Source organism: Narcine bancroftii, chromosome 2 (assembly GCF_036971445.1).
Source record: "Narcine bancroftii isolate sNarBan1 chromosome 2, sNarBan1.hap1, whole genome shotgun sequence".
NCBI lineage: Eukaryota > Metazoa > Chordata > Chondrichthyes > Torpediniformes > Narcinidae > Narcine > Narcine bancroftii.
Window position 1 is genome coordinate 143,114,750 of NC_091470.1, and position 17,122 is coordinate 143,131,871.

The window sequence follows — 17,122 nt, forward strand, 5'->3', positions numbered from 1 at the left end:
GTGCCCTCTAGAGCTAGACTCTCCCACCACTGGAAATATCATTCACCTGTCCACTCTATCCGGCCCTTTTGATACTCAAAATGGAAAAAAGTTAAGGGATCCCCAGACTTACCCATACCTGTGTATCACTTGGCATTGTGGGAATTACCATTCAACCCCTTTGAAAAAATCCAGGGTCCACTTCAGAGACACACCTTAATTACAACCATTGGACATTCTCATAAATTGAAAACCCGAATCATGAGATGTGTAGACTCCAATCACCAAGCAAGGAACTTCAGGTTAATTAGTCAACAATCATTTTTATTCAGTTCTCTATCCCCAATTCCTGTTTAAGGCTCATTCAATACAGTCACTGATAGTTTTAATTATATTTACCTTTTGAATAGCTCCAGTGAAACCAGAGGTGATGGCAGCTGCGCGGGCAAACTTATTGAAATCCGGTGCTCCACCCACATAAAAGGCCTCTTTCAGATTCAGTGCTGTGTGTGGGGCCTTTGGATGAAGAACATTCCACTGTTAATCAAACGGGCTGACTGGGAAGCTATTTGCACACATAATTGCACATCAGGGATGAAGCCAATCGCAGAGAGTGGCGTAATATCTCAGCTAAAAGTCAGCCTGTCACTTTAACAATGCAATTTAATTCTCATGGTTCTTTGTTCAAATTGAAGTGCCGTTTACACCAAGAGCTTCACTCGCCTGAGTCATATTTAATTCAGACAAAAGTAATTGTGCTGAATGTGACAGGTTGACTTTAAACTTGAGTATGGTGATGAGCAAATGTAATTCTGTCGTGATAAAATAATACACCGATGAGGTACACAGGATGGCGATGGAAACTAATAAGTTAGACAGACTGAAAAGCTTTTCAAATTAAACCTCGTGTGGCTGACACCAAGACAGAATCTCTGAATAAATCTCATGGAGAAGTGCAATTTCAGACCCACAGAAGTCCCTCCAATTAAAACTGCGCCAATGAAGCTCACTTTTTGATGACAGAGCAACTATTTCTGTGTTTGCTTTCTACAATGAAATTCTGCACGTCTTATTTCAGCATAAGTTTTAATCATCAGGGATGAAGTCTCATTACTTCTGTCAAAGGGAAGTGGCCAATAATTCACCGTCTGGAAGTAGTTGAACACTCATTAACACTGTGTGTTGCTTCAGAAAAGAAATCCATCGACTTGCAGGGAATCTATTTCAGAGGGCCACTGTACAACATGCTGCCTTTGTTATTCAATTGCTATCTAGATGAGCTTTTGAAAATGATTACTTGTGAAATACATTAATAGTGAATGGGAAGCACAGTTCGCACAACGCTGTTACAGCGCCAGCAACTGGGTTAAAATCCCGAGCCGTCTGTAAGGAGTTCTCCCCATGTCTGCGTGGGTTTTCCACGGGAGCTCCGGTTTCCTCCCACTGTTCGAAAATGTTCTGGAGGTTGAGGATTAATTGGATGCAATTGGACAGCATGGGGTTTGTGGGCTGAAGTGACCTGTTACTGTGCTGTATGGCCAAATTTAAATTTAAAAATGGAATAAGGAGAGGCAGGATATGTTGGGAAACAGCACCTAATAGCCTGAATATGCCTGGGACTGTCTGATCTCAGAAGCTAAGCAGGCTCAGGCCTGGTCAGTACTTGGAGGGGCCAGACTGTTGGTTTCGGTGAGGGGCGCTGGACAAAGTGACTACTCTCTGTCTGCCTTACGGTAGATAAAAGTTAAAGAATTTCATGCATGTTACATTCTAAATGTGGTATTACATGGCAATAATGGAACCTTTTTTCCCCTGGAGAGGGAAACCATACAAAGGTTTATAAAACCATGAGGGACTGAGATAAGTTGGATGATCATCATGTTTTAGCCTGGGTGGGGAATCTAAAACAGGAGGACATTGGTGAGAGAGGTAAGGACCCAAGGGGCACCTTTCTCACACAGAGGGTGGGGGTGCATGGAATAAGCTGCCAGAAGAAGTGGTAGAGGCGGGGGATAATGGTAACATTCAGAAGACATTTAGACAGGCCTGTGGATAGGAGAGGGATATGACGCATGGGTGCGGCTGAAGGGTCAGTTTCTGTGCTACATTATTTTATGAGATGGTTTCCTGCCGGACAATTGGATGTTCAGTCAAAGGTTTATGTATCGTCCCAAAAGCTGACTCTTGATAGTTCCTGTGAACAGCTGGTGTCTTTGTGCAAAATTCTGTGGCAGGTCACGTCACCAGCATGCTCTGACTTGTCGAAACAAAATAGAATGCAATGCTTGACAGGACTGGAGTCCAAATATAAATGCTCTTATTAAATGACACTTAAGGATTTTTAAAGTTTCAGCTGTCAGGCAGAAATATGTCTCAGAACACAATCTGGCCTCAGTCCTTCCCCGATTTGTTACACTGAACAAGGTGGGCCAGGAGCTCTTTGCTTTCATTGGGCTCAGAATTACAAAGTGTCAAACTTGGCCTTTGGCCCCAAGGTTAAAGACCAGCCATGATATCACTGAAAGAAGCAGACATGATAGGCCAAATGGCCTATGCCTGCTTGTGCTTTCTGTGTAAGAACATCTGGCAGATGAATGAGCTGGTGTGTGGTAAAGTCAAAATCAACACACACCTAAATACAAGGATGCATAATATCAGATAAATCTTACACACACACACAAACACGTGCACACACACGCCCACATATGCAAACACGTGCATACACACTCACACGTGCAACACCAAAAATCAAGGTTTTGGTAAGTACATTAAGTGAGGATCTCTTTCCTCAGTGCAGTCCCAGGTGAGAGTACTGAAAGTGGGGAATGGCACAGTTTCCACTCACCTGACAACAAAAACTCTGCTGGAGGAACCTGCTTGAAAGGCTGGCCCTTCCTTTCCTCCCACAGATGCTGCTTGGACCACTGAGTTTCTCCAGCAGATTGTTTGTGCTCCAGATTTCAGCACCTACAGCCTCCTGTGTCCCTCCATCTCATTAACGGGGTCCGACCACCTACATCCCCATCACCTGACACTCACCCACTCCCCTTTCTAAGCCAACCTGCCTTCACAGCCACTGATATTCAACACTTGGTTCTGAGGAAATTGTGCCACACAAGACAAGATGCTCTAACAACTACGACTACATTTAGCAATGAAATTGGATGAACTTAGAATGGGAAAAGGAGGGAGTGATCTTTTTGTGTTGCTTTGCATGTTACCTTGCGCGATTTCTTAAATCCAGAAAGCAGATCAGAATAAAAACAAAAACAAACATAAGAGAGAAAAAGGAATCAGTAAGAGCAAGGAAATCAATCAAAAGTTTCTATGTCATTCCAATGAAAGTCTGTGGAGGAAGCATGTTAGCATCACAGGCTTTAACTTTACAGGTTATAAACATGTTTAATGTTTCATTATTCATTTTATTGTTGGAACTGTAATTTTAGGCAAACATTTGGTTAAACCAGTGGTTTTCAAACTTTTTCGTTCCACTCACATGCCACTTTAAGTATTCCCTATGCATTCGGTGCTCTGTGATTAGTAAGGGATTACTTAAGGTGGTATGTGAGTGGAAAGAAAAGTTTGAAAACTACTGGGTTAAACTAACAAATGTCACTGCCCAGCTTGTCACAATTACTCCAACACCAAGGATAAACTAGCAGGGCAGTAGCAGGTTGAATTCTGGCCATACCCTGGAAACCCATCTTTCCTGCTTCTTGCACCATATCATCACCCACTCCCACCCACCAAGTGTGGCAAGAGGGGGCAACAATGATACAGACTTAAATCCTCTCCCTCTGCCCTACACACTTGGAACAAGGCAATTGCTTTTGAAAGATTTGACCCCACATTAGAATCAGAATTTATTGTCATGAACAAGTCACGAATTCATTGTTTTGTGGCAGCGTCACAGTGCAGTTTATATAAACCACCTTACAACAATAAATAAAAAGTGCACAAAAAGTCAAAAGAATTGCGTTCCTTCCAACACAAGTTGAGCCCAACTTCATGTTCTCAGTTTTATCCAGTTTCTAAAAGTCATAAACTTTTGTTGTGAACCTACCAATAGACACTGAACACAGTTCTCAATATCTGTGTCCAGATCAAACTGAGCAAGACCCAGTGGCAACACTCTGCTTAAGTAACTGTCAGCCCAAAGTTATTTTCACTGCAAATGGAAAGATCCAATTGGTGAGTCCTGTTTTTGGTCCAGCAATGTAATTGTAAATGTAAGTAGATCAGAACAAGTCCTTCCTTCCAAATCTTGACAAGACAATCCAGCTTTACTATATTTTCAGTTGCTTCTGAATGTCTCTACCCAACTACGTCTCAACAACTATTGTCTGATTCTCCATCTCTGAAGACCCTTTGCATAGTAATAGTTGTCCCCAGCCTCCAACCCAAACTGATATTGTACTCACTCCAGTTGCACTCCTTCCCCACCCACCATTACCTGTAGGTGACATGACTGATGCATCCACAAGAAGATCTTGTACTATCACTCCCATTCTCCTGGGTCTGAGTGAGGGACCTTGACAACACTGATGCAGGATCCCCAAAGACTTCCCCGGCCAGGATAAATTTCTTGCCCATCTAAGCGAAGATATTGCTAAAGGCTTCCATGTTAACGAAGAGCTGTGTTCTTTGTTTCCTACCCTCCCATCACTAAGGCAATTGTTTTGATGGTCATTGATGACAAGCTCCAGAGAACAAAGTGAAAATACAGCAAACAAAGAAGAGTTGGAGGGACTCAGCAGGTTAGACGGCAGCTGTGGCACGAGATGGTCAGTCTCAATAAAGGCTCACAACCTGACTGGCCATTTCTCTCCAAGGACGCTGAAGAGCCCACCGAGTCCCTCCAGCTTCTTTGTTTGCTGAAGATTCCATCATCTGCTCTTCTTGTCCTTCTCCAGAGTGAAAATACAGTCTGAGAACATTTAACATGCACCTGCTCCACTGGATACCTGAAAATGTTGGAGTTGACAAGGAAAGGACTTTATTCCACCTACCGGAGATTCCCCAGAGACTAATTCATCCTTGTTAATTTTCATTAACCCTTTCCGACCATTCCTTTCCACAGTAACCACATTCCAGATATTGAGTGGGATGGGTGCCTTAGTCCTATAGTGGAGAAAAAAGTAATATGAACTTGTTTCAGCTCATTATTGCAAGTGCTGTTGCAATTAGAAGAGACAGAGCCATAGCAAGATTATCTTTTATTACATTACTCTGCATATTTGTTTAATTTTCCAACATTACTTAATGGAAATTTATTTCTAGGAGACTGTACACTTTTGACAGTTGAAGCTTAGTGATAATGATAGATTTTTCAAAAGGACCTGTCCTATTAATTAATTGGACTGGATTTTACAACCCAGTTTAAAGTGTGTGTTGTGTAGAGTAGGTTGGATATGCTTTCCACACATTCACCAATCCTTCTGCACAATGTGAACCTCTAACAGTGAATACTTCTTCTCCTGACTACACAGTGTGGCATCATGAGAGATGGGAGGAATGAGGGAAGGGTCTACAATCCTAAAACAGGTCAGAGAAACCTGTGCGTACCTGATCATATGAGAGTTTATTGCCAAATACATCATGCAAATGTCCCAAAATCCTTACCTGCTGTAGCCACACAGTAACGTAAGATACACCCACTCCAACAATATACATTAAGTTAGGAAAATAGATGATTAAATACAAAAAGATAGATAGATCTATAACATTTACAGTCGTAGTTAGTGCAAACAAAAAGTGACTTTTCAAGAGTGTAGAAGATATTGAGGTGGTCCCGTGGTAGGTTATTGTTACGGTTAGGGTGGTATGGGGATGTTCAGGAACCTGAGAGCTGTCGAATAAACACTGCACAAATGTTGAATGTGGTCTTTGGGCAAAATGAAGGAACAGCTAAAAAAAAAATAGCAGAGAATACCAGGCTTCATAAATAGAGAGGGAAATACCGAGCTTCATAAATAGAGAGGCAAAGCAGTCACATTTTACATTTAAATTTAGACGGACAGCATAGTACAGGCCCTTCCAGAAAATGGGAGCACAGCCCGGACGAAGCAGGTGGGTTTCAGCAAGGAATTCTGATGCAGGATATTGGCTGGAAATGGCGACCATCCCTCTTGCATCCAAAATAATGCTGTCCAAAGCACTGAGTTCCTTCAGCAGATTGTTTTTCAGCAACTGCAGTGACTTTTGTCTCCAGGAATCAGAAATTGATTGAAGGAAAATTAAAACTGGAGGTGCAGAGGGAAAGGCATGGACGGACTAGATTGTTCTCATGGATACACTGCAGAGCTTCCTTCTGAACTGCCACAATTCACCGATTTGATGACACACCTTTCTGCGTGAACTTTCTACCCTGTCGTTTATTTGCAGGTGAATGTCTAGCTTTTGCACAACAACCTTTCTTCAAGGTCACCAAAACTAAGAAGCAGATTGTTAACTTCAGGAAGGGAACGCCACAGGAGTACAATCCCGTGAACAGTGAGAGATGAGTACAATCCCATGAACAGTGGGGGGATCAGAGGTGGAGAGGGTGAGCAAATTCAAGTTCTTGGGAGTCACTATCTCAGAGGATCATTCCTAGACCCGACACTCTAATGGCATCGTAAAGAAAGCATGTCAGCGCCTCTACGTCCTCAGGATTTTGTGGAGGTTTGGTCTGACACCAGAAACCCTGGTAAAGTTCTACAGAGATGTGGTGGAAAGTGTGCTGATAGGCTGCATGGCAGTCTAGTATGGGGACACCAGTACCTCTGGTGTAAAGCCCTGCAAGATAGTGGACGCAGCCCAGGACATTGCGGTCAAAAGTCTCCCCACCATCAAGAACATCTACAGGGAACGCTGCTGTCGGAGAGCAGCAGCAATCATCATGAATCCACATCACCCAGCACACGCTCTGTTCTCGCTGATGCCATCAGGAAAGAGGTATCGGTGCTACAAGACTCACACCACCAGTTTCAGGACCAGCTGTTACCCCTCCACCATCAGACTCCTCAACAATAATCTCAATCAGGGACTCATTTACTTATTCACTTTATTAATTTTCTTTTTGTCTCTCCGTATTGAACAGTTTGTTTACATTCATTCTGTTTACATGTTTTACAGTATGTACAGTTTTTTTGCACTACCAATAAGTGGTAATTCTGCCTTGCCCTCAGGAAAAATAATCTCAGGGTGGTATGTGATGCCATGTGTGTGAAAGACAGCCTGCACTGTAACAGAACACACACAGCAGAACCACAGAGCATACAACCAACTTTATTATATTACGCTAGTGGGAATAAGGGATGCAAAGAGTAGACGGTGTCACCCATTCTCTGCACTGAACCTTACTCAAAGTACACAGCATTTTGACACATCTCATATGGTTCTTTTTGGCAGTGAATTTTTCACAAGTTGTTAAACGGTTGTTTTGCAGTTGATTGTTCCTGTTTCTTATTACCATCTCTGTGGTTTATTAGGTATGTAAATAACTGACATCAAACAGTTAAGCACGTAAACAGTTAATCCCGTTTAAGTTTTGGTCCTTACATATTTAAGGTGATGTCTTGAGGGTTTGTTTCTAATAAATATCTTTCGTTTTGGTCTCATTGTCTAATGCTAATTATTTATCTGCAGGGTAAATCAAATCTTTAACACACACAAAGCAAAGGAAGTTTCTCTTAGCATTTGACATTTGTGTGTGATGTTTCTGCATTCGTTGATATGAATGGTAATTGTCTATTATCAGTTTGTCCTTCCTGTGTGACTTCTTAAAAATTATTTTACATGTATGTACTCTGACAAAAAACCTGAAAATACAGATGTGGAATGATTTTAAACATTCATGCAGAATCAACCAAATACTTGACCAGTATTTACTAAGATGGTGAATTTGTCACACTGTAGGAAATTATCACTATATGATGGTTTAATGCATCAGCGGTGCTCCGATGGCTGATGTGAGAGATTGTAGGTTTACGAGAGAGAGCTTGTGTGTCTGTTGCACAGCTCAGTAGCTGGAGGGAGGGCTTCACACAGAATCTGGTTCAAAAACATGAGCTTTGGTTCCCTGGTGCAATGATCAAGGCTGCCAGGTGCAAACTCCCTTACAACACGGGAAGTCTATACGCAATGGAATACATTTAATTTTTTGTGCATATTCTCTCATTCAAGTAGATTGTGAACTCCATCCACATCTAACCAAGGCTACAAGTCTTAAATTTTAATTTAGAGATGCAAAACGGTTACAGGGCCTTTCAGCTCACGGGACCATGCCACCCAGATACACTCACATGACCCATTAATCCCATATATCTTTGGAACATGAGAGGAAACCAGAGCACCTGGAAGAAATCCACGCAGACAAAAGGAGAACAAACTCTTTCCAGACAGTAGCGATATAAACTTGGGTCTCTAGCGCTGGAACAGCATTGTGTTAACCGCTACGCTAACCGGGCCACTCAGTAAATTGTGGACAAATATATATAAAATCATAAAATGGTGAAAAACAGCTTTGAAAGAGAAATTCCCTTAATAGTGCCAAATATTGTAGTTTACAGTTTCCATCAATTAATTTTAAACTATACTGATATTAACAATACATTTAATATTGATTAAATATTTTCCCCATTATCTGGTGCAATAATAAGTGGAGATCTTGCTCTTTGTTCCGTTACCTGAGAACTGCAGGTCCTTTTCCAAGGTCATATTTAAACTCCAAGTAGCCATCACGCAGATTTAATGACACAAAATCTCCACGGCCATCAGTCTTCTGTCCATTGTAAAAGATCATTCCATTGGGGTCCTTTGCCAAGAAGACCACCTCCATAGACAGCTTCTGACTGCAATCAACAGTAAGTTAATAAATACAATGATTTATCTCACACATATCTCGAGCCCACTCTACTTCAACCCCCACCCCCATAAAGAATTTGAATGTTCCAGGTGCAAATGATCATCAATATTACTTCAAGAGTTGCACCATTTTGACAGGTACAAAGCAACAGTGCTTTTATTATCTGATGGACTAAGGACCAAATGACACATGTTTCTCAGAGGACACAATCACAGAGATTGATAGGTTCTTGATTAGTCGGGGCATTAAAGGTAATGGGGAGAAGGCCGGGCAGTGGCGTTAAGTGGGGAAATGGCTTGACTCACAATTAAATGATGAGGAGGCTCAATGGGCTATTTTTGCTCCTCTGTCTTGTGGTCTTATGCTTTCATGATTTGGGTAAGAGATGTGATGGGATATGAGGAACTATTTTTATATTGGGAATGAAATGAGCTAGAACTCACTGACAATGAAGGTGATGGAAACTGACGTGATCAAAGACTAAAAAAGGCAAATGAATATGCGTGAGGGGAAAAAATGTCGTATCACTGGGGTTAGTCAGGGAATAAGATCAATAGGAATGCTTAACCAAGAGCTTGATGGACCAAACAGCCTCCTAGAGTCCTGTAGTGATACAAAAAGAGATACCGGAGTATCAGAACTAGAACCACGAGGCTGAGGAACTGCTTCTTCCCCCGGGCACTGAGAATGTTGAACGACTCAAAAAACAACTCTGTGACTCTACTATTTATTAAGAATATTTATTCTAATATATGTACATACTGTATAGACTGTGTAGATGTATCATTTGTCTGTATGTGTGTTATGTCTGTCAGCATGTTTGCTGTTGCTTTGGGTTGGACTGGTACAACTGGATGAAAAATAAAATTGAACTAACTGTATTGAAAGGGTACAGGAGAGATGAATGATCTTGGAAACAGTAAACTTCATGATTCAACAGCATAGGTCAAAAGGTTCTCTGTCTTGTCCAGCTGGGAGGATATATCACATCATAATTCTAGTTCTAAATCAGATGTGGAAATGAAGCTCAAAGAAAATGGCCAATCTGCTGAAAATTAACACAAGATTTTCGACCTTCCATCTGAAAATTCTAGTCATCATTTTGGCAAGGTGAGGATTATTTAAAGTCGCACACCTGGGAGGACCCAAGTTCTCACCGCTTTGACATTCAGCATGCTCTCAGCATCTCCTGGATCTGGCTCAGAGTTCAGTCCATGGTGCAGCGATCAGAGAAATGCTGATAAATGGCACTCATTAATCACTGAACTCCAAGGACTGCTCTCTCCTTACTGCCTTACTAATGGGTTTTGCAGATTTATCCTCACTTCCGTAGTTTTGTCATTTAAGCTAGAGTATTAATGCCTTTTAATTTTTTATTTCCACTTGAACAGCAATATTAAAAATCAAAGCACCCAAGTTTAGAAGATTTTTCATTGAAATAAGAAATTTATCATTTAAGGTATTTTCCCCTTCAGTTGTCATTAATGCTTCGTGTATGTACATTTTATATGTATGGTCACTACTTGGTTATACCTCCTATTCAGTGGATGGTCCTTTGTAAACTTTCTGTAATTTGCCTAAGTTTGACAGCCCCACTACACCTGTAGCAGTAATAAATATCGATTCCCTCCCTTTTTATCTGAACAGATTTCCTGTTTCCAAAAGTTAAATAATCCATTTGGAAAAAAAAAACCCCAAACATCTTCTATTTGGAAATTGATTTTGGGAGGATCAGCCTTTGGGAAAAGTTGGGGACCGTGGTTTTGTGGTGTGTGTATGTGCTCAGAACATTGGCAGGTCAGACTTCAGGTTTAATTGAGAGTGAACTCACAGCAAATCACTGACAAATGTGTGGATGCCATTCATTTCCAGGTATGAAAGTCCATTGAACTCTGGGATGAAGGCCTTGCCTTGATCTTGTTCCACTTCTGAAAATGAAATACAATGAAGTCAACACTTTGAGAGTGAGTGAGCCTTTGACCTGTTGTAGAAGCATCCTTTAGAAATCCCTGTAATCCTCATTGGTTCAACATCTCATTCTTCAACTCCAGAGATTGGCTCCAATCTACTCAACCTCTCCTCACATTAACTAACCGAGACGCTCATATTTATGAAACAATATGTATTTATTTATTTGTATATATGAATATTTGTCCTGTATATGTACTGTCTGGATGTATTTTTCACCGAGGACCAGAGAATGGTATTTCATCAGATTGAACTTGTGCAATCAGATGACAATAAACTTGATATGACTTGTCTAAGGCAATGCATGAGCTAACTTAGTCCCTTTACTCATCAATCCTATGGCCACTCTGGCTGCTGTCTTTGGCCTCTTGCACTGTTTCACTCAAGACCAATAGAAGCACAAGAGGCAGAACCTCTTCCTTGATCTTAACACATTACAGCCTTCAGGATATGACATGAATTCAACAATTTCACATAACCAGAGGTGTCTATGCACAGGGCAGGTTAAAAACTCCATCGAGGACCACGAACTCCATCCATAAGAATTGGTCTCTCAAGAAAGCAGTCTTCCTAAAGGACCCCCACCACCCAAGGCCATGCCCTTTTTACACTGCTACCATCAGGAAGAAAGGTACAGGAGCCAGAAAACGAACACTCAACATTACAAAAACAGCTTCTTCCCCTCCACCATCAGATTTATGAACGAACCATAGACATGATCTCACTTTCTCCTATATTCTTTCATTTATAGCAATGCTTGCACTGTAATGTTTCCGCAAAACAACAAATTTCATGACATGTTCATAACGATAAATTTTGATTCTGATTTTAACCAGCCATCGCAATTTGTGTGAAAACGGTCCAGTTATAATGAAAGGTTCTTTTGTTCTTATGTAAAACTGGTATAAATGAGCTGAAGGGTCTATTTCCATCTTATGATTCTATATCATGCCATTATTTTCTGATGACAACCTACTCAAGATCCTTTGCTTTCTCTCCAACCACACTACTTTGTTCTCCCAGATGTAGGCTCACAAAAATCTTACGGAATTGAAAAGAAGACTCCATTTCTTTTGCAAAATACCACTGATGAAAGCTTCCATCTTCATCCTTGACACCAGTGAGAGTATTAATAAGGGACCGTAACAGAGCACAACATGACAATGATCCACAACAGCTTTGTCTCCCAATTACCATCAAGATGGCAGAATGTTCATATCTTCACGTTCTTACAACACAGAAGGAGGCCGTGACAGCTCACGGGGAAACCTCCTTGCCGTCACTGTCTTTGTAACCCTCTCCTCCCACATTCCAAACCTTTCTACCACTCTCCCACACACCAGGGACAATTTACAGCAGGGAATTAATCTAGAAACAAGCACATCTTACGGATGGAAGGGGAAAATGGAGCACCCCCTCACAGGGAGAATGTGTGAACTCCACACAAACAGCGTTGAGGTCAGGATCGAACCCAGTTCACTGGAGGTGTGTGGCAGTGGCTTCACCCAGTGCACTACTGTGCCTCCACAAGGATGATTCCCTCAAAACTCATCAGCATGATCAGGGTCTCAACACCCCACTGCGTAATTGGATCATGGATTTCCTCACCTCCAGACCACAATCAGTGTGGATTGGTAAGAATTTCTCCTCCACAATCTCCGTCAGCACCAGAGGCCCACAGGGCTGCGTTTCTAGCCCCCTGGGTCTACTCCCTTTACACCTACAACTGGGTGGCTCAGTACAGCAACAACACCATCTATAAATCTACTGACACTGCAGGGAAAAAAAATGTGATGTCAAGTATGTACTCTGACAATAAATGAGTTCTGATTATTCATTGGGAACTTGCTGTAGTCATTTGGCTGGCTGTGGAATGGGAGAGCTTAGACAAGTGTCCCTCCCTCTCTCAGTGACAACAGATGTGTAGCAAGTTTAACAAAGTCACCAATTTACTACACAGTAAAATCCTTGGAATCAGACACTTTTGGGATTGGTAGATGCTGGATCAGTGAATTTTTCCCATTGATTGAGATTGTGTGTTGTGAGACTGGCAAACTAACGGCAAGGTGTGCCAATTTAAAATGTTGTATTTTTTTAACCTGTTTATTTTCCTCAATGTTTTGCTGGCTGCTTGAATTCCAGATAACAGGGGTTTTACTGTATTTGTCACAATCCAATGTAAAAGTTGCAATTTACATCCCAGTGGATCTCAATCGTAATTTAGATTCGTGGAGAGCTTGTCTTCAGAGACCCAGCATGGGTAAAGTATTCCCTCAGGTAAGATGGTCTATTAGGTATAGAAGTAGGGATCTGGGAGGGCAAAGTGGAAATAGCCAGGGTTCTCCCTACTTAGTGGGGAACAGGGGTAGACCATGCTGGAGTTAGACTGTGATGTGCAGCACAGACGAGATGGGCCAAACAGCCTGTTTCTGTGCTGTAGTGCTCTATGGTTCTTTGGCTCTGTGTCATCCAAGTTCAATGTGGCTGCATTGTTTGCCCAATTGCTCACTCAGAATACTGTCACATGAAAGATGCTTTTTTGAAACTGTGCCCAAGCAGAATTAATCCCTTGAGTTCAGGTTTGCTTGGGCCAGTGCCCCCCCCGCCCCAATACACCAGTTAACCTATAAGCCCCGTGTGGTTTTGAAAGGTGGGAGGAAACTGGAGCACCACGAGGATGCGGGGAGTAGGGACAAACTCTGACCCAACAACGCCGGATTCTAACCGGGTCACTGGCGCTGTATAGGTGTTGCAATAACTGCTAAGCTAACCGTGCTGCGCACTTAATTTGAATGCAGAGCAACGTTAAATTTCTCATTTGCTGCACGATGCAGGGAAAAAATTTCACTCACAGTGTCATCAAATTTATGAATCCAACCCATCAGGAGAAATCCCACATTGTGGGCAGCACAGTTACCAGCACCAGTGACATGGGTTCAAATCCATCACTGTCTGTAAGGAGTTTGCATATTCTCCCTGTGACTGCCTGGGTTTCCTCCGGGTGCTCCGGTTCCTTCCACTTTCCAAAGATGATCAGGGTTAGTAGGTTAATTGGTCACATGGGCATATTTGGAGAGCGCGGGCTCGTGGGCCGAAAGGGCTTGTTACTGTGCCGTATGTTTAAAAACTTCTCTTCTTTTTTCCGAGATTAAAATTAAAACTTTTCCAAGGATTTGTTAGAGCCACAGACACTGGAACCTGGAGCTGGAAACAATTTGCTGAGGGACTCAGTGGATCAATTGGAGTAAAAGAATGGTCAATGTCTCAGGCTGGAAGCCTCCGTTGAGTGGAATCTCATTATCCTTGATTCCCTCAATGAAAAAGCACCAAATGAAACACATTAAAGCACTCATCCATTTAGCTCTTCTGCTGACAACTGTAATCCGGCATACATTGCTTTGAAGTTTGACAATGTTGGAGCATTAATATTGTCTAGGGAAAATGGTGAATAGGTTGCACATTTCTGCTCCGTGCCAAATGCAATTTAGAGTAGATTCTCAGAATAATCATCTTTAAGATGCCTGGAGAACAAATGCTTTCAAACTACTTTTAGATGCTGTTTTGGTCAATGTTTTGAAATATTTGTTCTGCTTTCTTTGGACACTGCAGGGTTTGTCTCCCATCGACAAAGCCTTGTCGCAATAACGGAGTAACAGAACCTGAGGCTGTTCGTCAGGATGAGCCTCACACAGCACCCATGAATTCTCATGCACTCACCACCAGCAATTCCCACCCCAATCTTCACTGCACCACCAGCTGCCTGTGGAATAACACCACTGGTTAGCCAGCATCTCACGGTGTAAAGGTAGCCTGCGTGACCTTGGACGACCACTGATTGGCAAAGTATTGAACAGCAAGACTCATTCATGCATCCATCCTAGATAAAAATACCAATAGCTCCTCAATATTTCTAGGTATAAGAATAATTTAAAGATAAAGTTGAACATACAATAAGTAAAGGCCTTTGTAAATACAAACTCCTTGTTTGACACATCTTTGAAGAGTTTATCCCACTGTCCCCCGAGTTCACCGACCAACCAGACAGAAGGCAGGTTGAGGTTCCGTGAGTGAAGTAAAACTGATATTTGATTCAACACAGTTCCAGTCCGTTGCATTCCACTGAACACACCTGGATGGACCAAAGTAAAAGTGGAGACACACAAGGGACTGCAGACGCTGCAATCTGCCGGGGGAACTCAGTGGGCTGAGCAGTGTCAGTGGGACCTTTCATCAATACTCTTAATGGCTGAAGAGCTACCCCCAGTGTTGCAATGATGAAATGACCATCAGCACATTTCCTAATGCCCTCAGCCCGAGCTCTGTTACTGTCAGCAATTAGATTCTGCAATGCCACTCACCTGTACAAAAACAGAATCTGCAACATATCACGGATCTGAATGCTGAGTCATCCCTTACACAACCTGAGCATCATTCTAAAACTATTCCTCTCAGGTGAGGAAATCTCAGTCACTGTTAGCAATTCCAAAGACCATCTTAAGTTAACTGGAATTTTACTTAGTGATATGTTATGCTGGCCACGTCAGATTGTTCTCATTACATGCTTTAGAGAGGAAAAAGAAAAACTGCAGAATTATGTTTAAGTTGACAAATAAGTTATTAATGTGCTGTTCACATCTTGTATTTTGATTGCACACTGATTTAAAACTGTTCCCAGGTGAACGATCAGCTCTGATTAATCTCCACACTGTGATCATTCTGTTGAGAGAGCTGTTGATGATCATTTTATCTGCTTGGTTGGCAGACTCAAGGTTATGCCATACCTCGTTCACAGAGCTCTCCCTCACGTCCCATTGGGCATTCACACTTGGCTCCACCTTCAGGCAGCACCATGCAGTTGGCTGATTGGTGGCACGGATTTGGGTCACATGGGTTGTGCTTGTCGGCACAGGTTGGCCCTGAAAGATGGCAAATTAAACATAATTAAACACCTTCTAACATGTCGCATACCAAAGCTGTAGAGAGAATCTATCAACCAACCAGGAAACACAAAAGAGTTACTTACTACAAGATTACAGATGATATACAGTGCAGAAAAGGGGCCATTTGGCCCATCATCCAGGCTGGTCCATTTGAAACTATCATTGTGTTGCCTTCCCCCTCATTTCCTTCCTAACCCTACACTTAAATGGGCACAATTTGTGTAGTGGTTAGCGCAATGTCTTTACAGGGTGTGATAGTACAGATCTATCACCAATGTACATAGTGTATATAGTTACTGTATCTAGACTGTGCTTACAGCGATTGGCTGAGAGCTAAGCCACACCTATTGACTGGGCCTTAAAGGGTTGTGTCCCTAGCCAGGTCGGATCATTCCGGACTGGTCGGCCACCTGTGAAGAGCTCCTGTCTTTTGATAATAAAAGCCTTGGTTTGGATCAACAAGTCTTTGATTCTTTCAACAAGCTCTACACAGGGTTCAAATCCAGCATTATCTGTAAAGAGTTTGTACATTCTCCCCGGGGGGGCTCTGGTTTCCTCCCACCATTTGAAATATACCGGGGGGGGGAGGGGTGTAGGTTAATTGGGCAACACAGGTTCATGGGCTGAAATGGTCTGTTTTTGCACTGTATGTCTAAATTTTAAAATTTAAATGTGTCAGCACTCATTGTGAAGTGCTTTCCACATTCCCACCACCCCTTAACTAATGAGCTTTCTGCCGAATTCTCTGTTGGATCTTGCAGTGACTGTCTGATATTCTTTGCATCTGGTTATGCTCTTTTCCAGAACGTAGAGAAGAAACAAGGCCTTCAGCCCACGATACTGGTGTCAAACCAAGTTCAACCAAATCTCCTCTACCTGCACATGGTACATATCCCTCCTAAAAGCCCCTTAAACACTACTCTTGCATGTGCTTCCACCACCACTCCTGGCAGCCCGTTCCAGACACCCACCACTCTCTTGCTGCCCACATTTCCAGAAAGAAATGCCAGGATTTCTTCTATCTGCCCACCTATGACTACTTGTTCACACAGGTCTTCAAGGTGAATTAAATGGACAAGTTCAGCTCTAGATTGGACAGTAATTTCCCCCATATTAGTGAGCTATCTGGATGGGCCAATCTTCGGCAACGATGCCCTCACCTTTCCTGAAAGGCAAAGTAGGCAGGGGAGGGGGGGGGGGGTGCTCCGTAATGAGTCAGCAGTTCCACTCCCACCTCCTGGAGACCACTGAAACTCAATTTTAACGTCACCATCAACGTCCATTCTTTTCTTATATTTACACATCACAGTAGAAGCCGATCAGGGTCATTTAAACCCGCCCAATTATGATTAACCTACAGCCCCATACGCTTTGGAGGCTGGGAGGA

General features: G+C 42.3%; 1 protein-coding gene across 7 annotated transcripts in view; it reads right to left on the reverse strand.

The window, feature by feature from the left end:
• The window catches only part of agrn (agrin), a 425,017-nt gene that overhangs the window by 22,240 nt on the left and 385,655 nt on the right, over positions 1–17,122 (reverse strand). For 4 of the 7 annotated variants that reach the window (XM_069918355.1, XM_069918353.1, XM_069918352.1 and 1 more), the window contains 6 exons: positions 15,577–15,711; positions 10,659–10,755; positions 8,649–8,813; positions 4,989–5,100; positions 3,201–3,212; positions 379–495 (listed from right to left, as the gene is read on the reverse strand). In XM_069918355.1, the coding sequence (XP_069774456.1) occupies positions 379–495; positions 3,201–3,212; positions 4,989–5,100; positions 8,649–8,813; positions 10,659–10,755; positions 15,577–15,711 (638 nt within the window). The remainder of the gene's footprint in view (positions 1–378; positions 496–3,200; positions 3,213–4,988; positions 5,101–8,648; positions 8,814–10,658; positions 10,756–15,576; positions 15,712–17,122) is intronic. The other 3 variants (XM_069918357.1, XM_069918354.1, XM_069918358.1) reach the window with 1 other exon arrangement.